This window comes from Alligator mississippiensis, chromosome 1 (assembly GCF_030867095.1).
Source record: "Alligator mississippiensis isolate rAllMis1 chromosome 1, rAllMis1, whole genome shotgun sequence".
NCBI lineage: Eukaryota > Metazoa > Chordata > Crocodylia > Alligatoridae > Alligator > Alligator mississippiensis.
This window is the reverse complement of record NC_081824.1, coordinates 254,217,464-254,229,359: the sequence shown is the minus strand read 5'-3', so window position 1 is coordinate 254,229,359 and position 11,896 is coordinate 254,217,464. Positions and strand designations below refer to the sequence as shown.

At 51.8% G+C, this 11,896-nt stretch overlaps 1 protein-coding gene across 5 annotated transcripts in view; it reads right to left on the bottom strand.

Annotated features, from left to right (window-relative positions):
• Positions 1-266: 266 nt before the first annotated feature.
• The window catches only part of CTC1 (CST telomere replication complex component 1), a 28,979-nt gene continuing 17,349 nt past the window's right edge, over positions 267-11,896 (bottom strand). For 4 of the 5 annotated variants that reach the window (XM_019476313.2, XM_019476315.2, XM_059720508.1 and 1 more), the window contains 18 exons: positions 11,757-11,885; positions 10,980-11,206; positions 10,308-10,482; positions 10,027-10,227; positions 8,497-8,623; positions 8,227-8,341; positions 6,829-7,291; positions 6,339-6,428; positions 5,655-5,798; positions 5,253-5,323; positions 3,762-3,871; positions 3,423-3,588; positions 3,035-3,121; positions 2,793-2,952; positions 2,147-2,211; positions 1,695-1,860; positions 1,435-1,561; positions 267-754 (listed from right to left, as the gene is read on the bottom strand). In XM_019476313.2, the coding sequence (XP_019331858.2) occupies positions 570-754; positions 1,435-1,561; positions 1,695-1,860; positions 2,147-2,211; positions 2,793-2,952; positions 3,035-3,121; positions 3,423-3,588; positions 3,762-3,871; positions 5,253-5,323; positions 5,655-5,798; positions 6,339-6,428; positions 6,829-7,291; positions 8,227-8,341; positions 8,497-8,623; positions 10,027-10,227; positions 10,308-10,482; positions 10,980-11,206; positions 11,757-11,885 (2,808 nt within the window). In that variant the 3' untranslated portion in view covers positions 267-569. Of the gene's footprint in view, positions 755-1,434; positions 1,562-1,694; positions 1,861-2,146; positions 2,212-2,792; positions 2,953-3,034; positions 3,122-3,422; positions 3,589-3,761; positions 3,872-5,252; positions 5,324-5,654; positions 5,799-6,338; positions 6,429-6,828; positions 7,292-8,226; positions 8,342-8,496; positions 8,624-10,026; positions 10,228-10,307; positions 10,483-10,979; positions 11,207-11,756; positions 11,886-11,896 lie in introns of those variants that run through there. The other variant, XM_019476316.2, reaches the window with a different exon arrangement.

The following is an 11,896-nucleotide window of genomic DNA, read 5'->3' as shown; positions in this document are numbered from 1 at the left end:
CGAGGTCCCTTCCAGCCCTAATGTCTATGAAATATCTATGAAATTTTTTCTGAGGCCAGATGCTTTTCAAACCACCTCTGTTCCTAGCTACTAATTTCAGCCTCAGTGGCTAGGAACCGTCTCACTGTGCTGCTTGATTTCTCAGGCAGGTAGACAGTGCCTTTCTCTGGCTCTTAGACACTGGGACACATGCTCTTTTGTCCAAGTTCCTTATACTGGAAAGAAAGGTTTAAATATTAAAACAGACTGCCACTGCAGCGCTTAGGTGTTATTAAACAGTTTTATTTACATCATGCTCCTCTGAAACATGTACAGCCTGCACTCTGGGTCCAAGCTAGTAGCTGACTTCATGGAAGAGCTAAGCACCTGCCCTTCTCAGAAGCTGGACTTTGGTTAGCTGCCCAAGACCCAGAAAGACAGCATTCAGGAAAAATGCAACCCATGGACACTTTGCAATCCCACACATTTTAAACACTGATTCCAAGTCCTACTGACACTCACAGCCCCAACTGCAGGGCCAGTGCTCTTGCTGAGATTCCAAGTGCTGCCAGCCTATACTGGAGTCCTCCTTATATGTCCTCTGTGGATATAGGCAAGGGGCCATGTCTCAGGCCGAGTGTCCTCTTGCTGCTCAGATAGGATAAGACTTTATGTTCTGCCTCCTGGATATTGAGACTTGTTAGAATTGGGCGAGGTCCCACCTGGGACATAAATTCCACCTCCGTGCCCAGGAATCTTCTCAGCTGCAGTGTAACTGGGTGGAGAGAGAATACAATCAGTAGTTACGCAAAGAAGAGCTCACATCCCACCCCTGCACTCAGCGTTAGATTGGGGTAGTGGTGTGGTGCCCATCAGCCATGAAAGACAGGAATGGCAGGAAGATGGCAGAATAAGGAAAGCACGTATGCCAGGACATGGATACCAATCCTCGATCTGTGGAGAAGTGCTTTCTTATGGTGTCCACAGCAAGCACATGGACATTACTCATTCAACTGGCAGACTGGAATACACAGCTACTCCCACAGACCTGACTTATAGACCAGGGAAGACATCCCTGAAAGATGTCATCTGCAACAGCACAGCACCCCTCGCTGAATCACTCATGCCCCTCACTGCAGTACAGCACCATGTGGCATCATGCCAAAGCACTGGAGTAGGCACCAATGGGTAGGAGAGAGCACCCCTGCAGTCTGGCATCCCTTTTCACTAAGCAGCATTGGAGACAAGACTGATTGTTTGCAGATCATGACAGGCCAAGTTGGTAGCGCTCTCAATAGCGCCCCCCTCATCATTACACATGCTACAATCCTGCTGGGGGACTGCAACCCAGGCTTGCTGGCTGGGGACTGCTGGTCTGTATGCTCCCTTTTCCCCCAAGCAGTGAAGCTGCTCCTTCGTTCCTCAGCCACACATCATTGGTCTGAGGGCACTCACCAGGCTGAGGAATCTTTGAGGGCTTCCTGTCGAGGCTGAAAGTTAGCAGAATGGGCCGGCAAGCAACAGGGCTCCTACACAAGCTCCTCAGGTACCAGACAAGAAGATCATCAGGCTCCTCCACACACTGAGGAAGGAATCAACCCCATCAGAGCTCAAGGAAAGCAAAGCAGAGAGGTACCTGGGAGCCAGGGACTCTCCTTGGGCCCCATGGAGGCTCAGACCCAGGACTGGGGCCATTGCCAGGACAAACCACTTACTGCAGTCCCAGCACTAGTTCCCCCAAGCTGGATGGAAATGCTGCCCCGGCTTTGCACGCAGCTCTGGACAGCTTCCCACTCTGCAGAATTTAGGCCTAAGGCTGCAGCCACCTGCTGGTTCCTGCACTGCACCAGGGCCTCGCCAGTTCCATCTTCCACCAGAATCCTGCAGGCCAGAAGAGATGGACAAAGAAGGTAACTGCACATGGACAGCCACTGCTGCTGCACTAGGGAACTGCGCTGGAGGGGTGGGGGGGGCAGGGCAGGGAAGGAGGACAATTTATGCCTGAAAGAATGGGGGACAGACTGAACTCTTCCCTGCTGTTCTGCCTTACATCCCCTGTTCCCAACCAACCTTTGCTGGGTCAGTCCCTGCTCCTGTAGCATGGCTACCTCTGCCCTTTCCCCACCTCTCCCTACTCTTCTGTCCCTTTCCCTCCCCCACCACTTACCGAGCACTGGCTTGACTCACTCCTGTGTATGATGGACAGGGTGGGCTCTGTCGGGTGCATCTCCCCTAAGGAGGAGCAGCAGTTAAGAGCTGGGGAGGGGCAGGCGGGTGAGGGATGAGGATGAACCTGTGCCCCTGCTTGCAAAGGCTGAAAAGGGTTCACTGCAGTCCCAAGGACTGTCTGAAGGACAGCTCAGCTGGGACTCAGCATCTGAGAGGAAAGAAACTGCCCCTGAAATCCAGCCTCTCCCCTGAGGTTTCCTCTGGGTCAGATGTAGGAGCAGGGTCCATGCAGGGAGGGCCATGTGCTAGGAAGCTGCAGGTCCTCTCCTGCCTAGCCCACCTAGGTCACCCAACACCCCTGCCAGGCATGGAGGGCAGGCCAGTAGCAGAGCCACAAATATCTCTCTGTGGGCCATTCTCTGCTGCAGCACCGAAGGCTGGGAGCTGTTTGTGCTACAGCCGCTGATAAGGCAGCTCTAAAATTGGGAAAAATCAGAACAGGTCGGTTTCTGCCACGTGCTGTTACTGCCATTGTCAAACGCTAATGAGCAGAGGGGAAATGCCGTGAGCCAGCCGCAATGGAATCCTTAAGCCCCCTCCCACCCCCACCCCCACGGGCTTCTCCCCCATTGTCCCTTGGGTACCTCTCTAAAGATGCTGTTGCAGAGGGAGCACATCCAGTGCAGGGACAGTGCCAGGACATGGGAGAGATGGCAAAAAGCCTGGGCATGGGACAGGCTGCAGGGCTGAAGTAGCAGGCTAGACAAGAGCACCAACGGGGGAGATGAGGCTGCACCCTTGGGGCTAGACAGAAGAAAGCAAATGACTCATGGTTAAGAGGAGCTGACATGAGGAAGGGAGGAAAGGTCACAGAGCCCAAACTCACCTGGGAGCAAGGAGCACGTCAGGGGCTGGCAGAGCTACGATGCGGATGCAGCTGGAGGCAATGTAGGTGCAATACACATTGTGGAATCTACAGGGTAAGGAAGGAAATGTCAGGAGCAGCCTAGAAGGGCACTGTTTGAGCTTCCTGCGGTGGCTGGATGGGCGTGGTGTATGGGCATGGGCCTGGCAGCTGACCAGGAGGTGAGGAAGAAAGAAGTGCTTTAGTTTCTGCATCAGGGAGACACGATGGCAGGTCAAGAGGACAGGGACAAAGATCCAGGGCCTAGCTACTGGGATCCAGACTGAGATGACAGATCAAGAGAGACCGTTGAGGAGGAAAGCAGTAGGAAGGATTCAGGGTCTGGGTTCAGCTCAAGAGCTAGAAGTACCTGGAGATTTTGCGCTCCAGGTTCTGGAAGAGGATCTTGGCCCCAGGCAGCAAGCCCCGCAGATGTTTCAGAAAGGTGGTGGTAATGTAAACATTGAGCACGAAGGAGGAGCTGGGAGCAGCGATGACGCTCAGCTTTACATTGTGGTCTGAGGGCAGGAGGCTTTCTGAGTAGGAAGATGGTTGAAGACAAATTGCTTGCTGGCTGCCCCAGCCCACCACCCAACTTGCCAGTTGGAGACAGTGTGCCCCAGCCCCAGGCATGCAGAAAGATGCAGCGCCTTCTCTGAGACATGCCCGGGCTTCCCAACTCATCTCTGGGGGGCAGTCACACCCTCACCTTTGTGGCCTTGGGTGTTGGAAGATGCAGACTGTCTCTTGTACTCGACAGGTATACATGAGGCCCTTTCTACTATCTCACCACAGAAAGAGACAAGGGAACCTGTAAACCTGGGAGCAGAGGAAAGCAAGATTTTGTCTTACTGTGCAGAGCAGAGAAAGGGGCTCATTTGGAGGCACCAGCTGCTGGAAGTAAAGTACGGTGCCACAACTTTCACCCAGGCTTAGTCATTCCAGGGCTCCCTGCACTATCAAGGTCTTGGTCACAGCTATAACCAAGACATTAAGTATGCAGCATGCACTTTGCCCCATGTTTGCATTTGTTGTGCTTGCATATGCTTGCCCATGTTGCCTGTGACATCATCTAGCCTACGGAGTGGTCAGGATGTGACAGCAGAGGAAGAGAAAGGAAGGGTTTGGCTGAACACGAGATGGGAGAGGCAGGTGCTTTGTGCAGGGAGTCCGGTGCTGGGGAGGGGTCACTGTGTTCAGCAATTGCGCTCTCTCTTTCTTTCACCAAGGGCCTGTCCAACCCGGACATACATTACCCCTGCACCCACCTAGGTTTTCAGTATGTGGGAAGCCTAAAGGATCCATCTCTCACCCAGAGCTTTCCTGGACACAGGGATGTCCTGAAATCATTGCTGGCAAAAGCAGCACATCTGAAGGTCAAGACAGGGTGGGAAGGATGTCCCAGAGCCCAACCCCATGCGAACCATATCCCAGCCCCTTCCCATTAAACTCTAGGGGACAGCTGCTGGCTCCAGGCATCACAAGATAGCAGCTGTCACAGCTGGGTGGAAGCTCTGAGGGGGGCTTAGTTCCACACAGCTGTCAACCACATCACAGACACTGGGTAGCCAGGCTGGTATTCTGCAGGTTGCAGCACACTACCACTGGGGACTCATGGCAATGTGGTACAAGGAAGACAACATGGGATACAGGCACTCTGATCTCTCCTGTGTCCCACAGTAGAGTTTCCTACATGTGCTTCCAGCTGCTTCTGTTCTGCCTTCTCTAGATCCAACAGAGGGGAGTGGTTTCTGGGCTGGAGAGGGGGAAGTGGAGGGGTGGGTCAGATGGGTGGAAAGGAAACCTTAAAAAATGTGTACTTCGGTACAGATACAAGTATACGAGTACAAGAAAAAGAAATACTCTTCCAGCACAACTGCATCACATCTGAGCAGACTGCACTCAGCTGTTCTGTCCCTTCTCCCTATCCCTACCACAAGAGGTATTAGGCAGAGATCTTAGGCACTGATTACATGCCCACGGGACTGGCGGATTTCTGGATTCTGTTTTGCAGTTATGTCCCCCATGATCCTGTTACACTTAATATATTAGACAAGATCACAGCCCTGGATGGTACTTTCATGTAAAGGAAAATTCCTAAGATAACCCACCGGCTGAGCACAGCTGGAACTCATGCTGATGCTTTTCCTCATCTCTCAGCAGAAGGGAACCTAATACAGCAGAGTAAAGGCCAACATACCTGGGGTTGAGTAGATCTGGGATGGAGGAGACTCTCTGCCCCATACTTAGTAGCACTGACTCTGGCACCAGCTAGAAACGGAAGCAAGACGGACTCAATGGGATTATTTGCAGCCACTGCAACCTGAACCAGATCTGCCCAAAGCCTTGCAACTGTATACCTCTTCAAGCTCAAACAGCACAGTGCTGTGGCAGGCTGAGAGGCTACCACTGCCCCCTGCATCAGACTTGGGCTTGGGGGTTGCATCCTTCTTACTTCTGTGTGAAGTGCAAGCCCAGCACTGCCCTGGTGCAGCCCACAAGGGCGGCCGAACAGCCAAGGAACAGTCTTGTATAATCTCTTGCCAGATCTCCAGGGAAGGTCTCTATCATAGAAACCCTAAGGTAATGTGGTGCTGCATACCTGGGGGTGAGGCAGACAGGAGATCCAGGTTTCATGCTGTAGGTGCCAGGTATCTGGGACAGGCAGACAGGAGGGGCAGCATGACTGGTCCAGGACCCTCTTTGGCACTGGTGGGAGACAGAGCTGCTTGAACACGCCCAAGTCCTGCAAGGAGAGCAGCACAGCAGACAAGTCAAGGGGGACCTGAGTAGGAAAGAGTCAGCGGGGCATTGACAGACTCCTTGCACACAGGCTTCTAGTCAATACAGAGCTGGACCAGAACAATCGAGAGGCTGAGAAGAGGTAACTGTGAGAGACTGAAACCAAGACTATGCTCAGTCAAGGCTGCAAGCCCTTGCCAGTCAGGATCAGGGCTGGAGTATGACAAGGGACAGCACCATTCCAGCCCTTTCCTCTGTCACCCAAAAAAACAGACCTGTTACTCATTCCTAGCATATTAGCGAGTCTAGCAGGGTCTCTACTTCCCTCACCTGTGGCAGAGAAGACATTAATGCATTTCTCATAAGCCTCTCATGGCTGTGAGTAAAGACTTTCAACTGCACGGAAAGTCCCTGGAGAGTCAGAGTGGTGGGCAGTTCAGCTAGTGATAGAAAGATTGGATAGGGTGAAGAACAAGCTCTAGAGAGAAAGTGCTACACTGTGGCTGGGGGATCTGGAAGGTCAGCACTGCCACCCCTCCCTTACCGTGCAGTGGGGCACAACAATCTGGTACAGCCCATCCGGGTGCAGGACTGGAAACCATCGGCTTGATTTCCCCATGAAGAGCAGCAGCACCTGGCATGGGATGAGGGGACAAGTTGGTGAGGGAGGGTGGTTGGAAAGGCAAAGTCCACTATGGTGAGAGTGGACAGGAGCACAGAAAAGCACCAGCCCATCAAGGTGGGGAGGGGGTTGGAAGAGAGAAGGCAGAGTGCCCTGCAGACAAAGTGCTGGGCTAGGAAGGGCCTTTAGGGAGTATGATCTGGGGAAAGGCAGGTGGAGAAGGAAGGCAACATGGAGCTCCCCCAGCAGGTTGCAGGGAGTCAAAAACACTTGTGAACTTCATGGTCAAGCCAGCCCTGCTCCCTCCACTTGGGGACTGAGCTCCCCACAACCCTCTCATGCAGAACTAGGGTCACACCTTGTTAGGAGGGCCACCCCCAAGCCTCCCCTTCCCCCCTGCTCCCTGCCTTACTCTCTGCTGTGTCTCACTGCCCTCCACGTGGTCAGTGGTCTGCTCCAACTCTGGCAAGCTCCTGATTTCTCCGGGATTTGCCCACAGCCGAGGTTTGCCCATCCACAGCACAGTGGCCTGGAAGCTAGGCTGCAGCTCCTGTTTGTCTTCATGTCCTTCCCCTGACGGCATGTAGTTGCGGGGCATAAGCCCCTCTTTCTGGGTGACCAGGAAAAGACAAGACACGCAACTGGCTCCGCTAGTGCTGCCTGGGTCTCTTGCACAATATTCTTTGCTGCTGGCTCCTGCCTCGGTCCCCTCCAATTTTGGCACTTTTGCATCTGGCGAGTCTAGCTCAACTTTTGGGTTACCATCATTCTTCTTCCCCAGACAGGGACTGCCCCTGCTTGCAGGTCGCTCCCCAATTAGTGGTTTTGGATGGCTGAGAACCTGCACATCTTCAAAGTAGAACTGCACATACAGACTGAAACAAGGGGGGGGGGAGGGGGGGAGGGATCAGCTCTTGATACCTGGAGTGAGGGTAATCCAAACAGGGCAGCCTGCTGGGATGGGGACTTTTAGCTGGAGGCCCAGACAAGCAACAGATGCTAAGGAAGGTAGCAGGAGGGTATGAGTACAGACAGCTGGAACTTGCTGGCTGTGGCAAACTCCACAGAGTGAAGATGGTGGGTTTGTCTCCAATACAGAGGAAACCTTACCCACCCCACCAGCAGCACAAGAGAGTTGCCCAGTCACAAGTTTAGCAGCTTTGTAAAAATTAGATAGCTGTAGCCCTGCAGAGGGATTCACAACCCAAGAGCAGAATGCACAGCCCCAACGCCATTCCTGCTCTGCCTCTGACAGGAAGGGGAGGAAAGCAGGAGGAGCCTCTCTACACAGCAGCTACTGGTGACATGAATGACATATGGTCAAGAACTCAAAGCAGGTGTATATGCATGCGCGCGCGCACACACACACACACGCGCGCGCGCGCGCGGCTGGTCTCATATAAGGAAACTTGGGGGAATGAGAGGCTGGTACCACAGGAGGAAAGAGGAAAATCCAGGATGTTGAACAGCATCTAGGGAATTTTTCATCATGTTATAAGGAAAGTGCCTGAGCTTGCAGGGCAGAGGTGGACATGCACTTCAATTATGCTTGGGCTGAAGGAGTGAAGAGGGCCCAGACTGGTTGTACAGGAAGTTGTGCAAGTCAACGGGTTCTGGGACTGCTTCAACACTGGGCTCTACCCAGGGAGATGCTTCCCTCCACCCACAGTTTTGGGCTGCTCAAGCTCACAGACCCCCATGCACACAGCTCCAGAAACATGACCTTTTGGCCCAGGCCCAAGCTAGGGGACTTGTAACTCCTTTGCTCCCCTGTCCAAAGGCTAAAGCCTTCTGCTCCAGGGAAACTTGCCCTGTTTTCTTCTCCCTCACATGCTCTAAATTCAGCAACTGCTCCCAGGAGGGAAAATCACTTTGAAGGAACATCTCCACAACAAGCTGGTAGGTTTCCACCTGCACAAGCGACCCTGCAAATAACAGAGAAGGAGGGTAAAAAAGCAAACTCAGTGTCCCCGCTCCCGAATCCACTGGACAAAGCCGTGATAGAGTTCAAAACCCCTTGTGGCTTGCTGGCAAAGCAGCGAGATTCCAGGATCCCCAAATGGTACTAAGTGGGCCGTACCTATGAGCGTTGTGTCTGCGAAGGGGCTGCCATCCCTGTGACATATCACACAGGGGAGCACACCACTATAGTCTTGCAGCTGAAGGGAGCTGCTCTTGGAGGAGACTCTCAGCACCCCTAGCAACACCTGCAAAGGAAAGGAAGTTGTGAAGACCATCAGACAGTCCCCAGCTGGGAAGGATGTTGATCAAAATGTCCCTGAGAGACCATTTATAAACCTCACGAAAGCAGCCTTCCAATATGTGGAAGGCTACTATAAAGAAGAAGAGGGAGAACAACCATTCTCCCTCATTGTAGAGGTGACAATACAAAGCTGGGAAGTTGTGGACTCTCCCACGTTGGAGGCCTCTCCCAGGCTTTTCAGGAAGAAACTGGATAAACTGTAGCCAGGTATGAGTTAGGAACAGCAATGCCTGGAGTGTTCTGTGAAGAGCAACAGCTGGAAAGCCCAGGAGATCTGCCCTCTTCCTCCCCACAATACACCTCAGAGATTTCCCAGAGCACTGCTTGGAGACCATGAGAAATGCTCTGCAGCACAAAGCAGATGTAAATAAAAGAGGACCAAGCTCAGTAGTGGAAAAATGAAGCAGACCCCCACAACACTGAAAGAAGATTAAAGCAGCTTGAATACGTTTAGGGAGCGGTGGGGGGGGAAACAAGATGAGAGAAAAGAGGGCTCTGACTCTCCAGGCAGGGTGTGTAATTTGTGGAGTTGCATTTCTGGTCCTAAGGTTGTAACAGAGTGGAAGATATTTGGTTCTCCCAGGCTTCTGGACTTTGCTGGTTGCCATATGGGGACAGGAAGTAATTTTGTCTCCTCCCTTTGTTACAGACATCAGGAAGCACTGGGTGCTGGCTACAATCTAGGCTGGACATTTTGAGTTGGTTGCACAGATGCTCCTGCTGGGAACTGGTTCCTGGGTAGAAGGTCTTTCTCCTCCACTCAGAAGAGTCAGACTGATTGCCAACATTAGGGATCAGTAAGTAACTCTACTCCATGGTCAGACTGGTACAGATTGCAAAGGATTTTTGTTCCTCTAGCAGTGGGCATGGTCCTCTTCCTTGGATCTCCTAAACATATTTTAAACAACCTCCTTTCTGTCCTTGCATTGATAAAATGTCAACAGTGTTCTCACCTCCCTGCTTTACTTGTGGCAAGTTAAAGAGGTTTTGATTTTATCTTTTGTTTCAGGCGTTGTGTCTGGCAGTTTTGTGTGAGGGCTTGTTCTCAAAGTATTTAAGAACAGATTAAGGTAAACACTTGCTTAAAATGGATTAGGCAGGGCTGATCCTGCCTTGTGCAAGGGGTTGGACTAGATGACCTTCTGAGGTCCCTTTCAGTCCTATTGTTCTGATTCTACCTCTGAAGACTCTCTACATCACAGGTAATAAAAGCAGGGTTCTCTCCTGCTGGCGGTACCCACAGGTCAGAGGAGTGAAGAGGAGCCCACACCCATCCCAGGCAGGCCTCATGGGGCGAGAGAAGGGAAGAGCTTGTAGACCACAGAGTAGAAAGAATTTGGGACTCACCATTCGGGGCTGGAAGCTCTCTGCAGAGAATGTACTGTAGGACCAGGCTAGTCTGCAATTCAGCTCTTGGGTGCCCATGTGCTGAGCATCAAGGGGCGACAGCAATTGGGATGGGCAAAAGGTTTCCCAGCTTTTCTGCTCAGCCATAGAGCACAGCAGAGAGAGAGCTGGGGCCTGGCATGGAGGCTCCAGGGGCTGATACTAAGGGATACAAAAAGCAAGAAAGATCTGAGTCTCCTCCCCTCATATATATAGACAGGAGCACAAGTAGCGGGGCTCACCTGATGAAGGGGACACTCATGAATTTCTCCTAGGATCTCACTATATATATTTCTGGCCTGGTTCTTGGAAGGTACCACAGCATCCAGAAGGGGAACAAGAAACTTCTCAGCTACTCCTGGGCTTTGGTGCTTGGAAAACAGCAACAGCTGTCGGCGCCCAAAGAAAGGGCTAAACCTAACAGGAGGAAAGTCAGGAGAGAGACTGAAAGCAAAAACACTGTTTAAAACAAGACTGCACAAGAAACAAACAAAAATGAAGTCTGTAACTAGCATCACCACAGAGACACGGATGCTTCATATATTAAATGGGGCCAGATGAAGACTGCTTTCTAAGAATTGCTGTTGACAGGTTTCTGTTTAGGGTGTTTTAGGCAACTGTTTACACCTGTTTTTAATGTGTGGGCTGACAGCTGTATACAAAGTAACCTTAAGTATTCCAGAACAAAACAATGCTGTGTAAATTGCCAAGGAGTAAGTCCTAGAAACAAACCTAAAACTCCATCAGGAGGGGACAGCAGAGCAACTGGGGACGGAGAACTTCATTAGGAACCACTTGAGACATCAGCAAATAAGTGAAAATGTGTGGGAATGGGGCAGGGATTTGTCCAAGAGGGACATGAGCAGCCCATACAGCTACATTTCTCAGTGAAGGTGGTGAAAAGCTATCCTTACCTCTGCTCCAGCATCTCTATTAGGCTCACCACCCACAGGTAGAGCGGCAGGCTGAGGTTATAGCGGAAGAGCAGCTCTAAATAGAGATTTCCTGAGGAGGCTACAGGCTGGTGGAAGGTGCTGAGCCTTGAAAAATCCTTGAGGAGTACAGTACTGTGCAAGCAGGCACCAAGCACAATGGAATGGAACGAGCCCAGGGGCTTCTGCAAAAGGTGGATATCTCGAAGCTGAAAGATCAGAGAATCATAGAAAGTTAGGGCTGGAAGGGACCTCAGGAGGTCATCTAGTCCAACCCCCTGCTCAAAGCAGGACCATCCCCAAGTAGTTCATTCCAGCCAGGGCTTTGACAAGCCAGGCCTTAAAAACCTCCAAAGATACTACACAAGACTTAACAGAGAGGTGGCAGCCATGTTACTCCCCTCCCAAATGCTCACTCATCACATACAAAGCCTTTCATTTCCCCACAGCATTTCCCATCAACCCCAGGAGCCAATCATGGAACTGGCACCAGGTAGACAGGAGTGAGAGGATCAGATAGCTCTGTATGTTATACTGCCCAGGAGTCAACCCTAGAGGCAAACCCCGGGCAGCTAGCCAAGCTCATAAGTCAGACCTTGGTTTTACTTGCTTCTGTGCCACCTACAGGTCAACAAAAAGATTTGACACCCCCCTTCCTTTACACCAGGCCTACTCCATACATCACTCATGTACAGGCCATGGGTCTCAGCCATTCCGTTTTTCCCCCACAAACTCCATCTCCCTGCCCCATCAGCTCACCTCCACAGATGCTCCTGGTCGGAGACCACGGGCAAAGTACAAGAGCTGTTGGTAAGCAAGGCACAGGCAGACCTTATTATCAAGCTCATAGAGGCCAGCCTGGGCATTTAGTACTCGGGTGATGGTTCCCTGGAACAAGA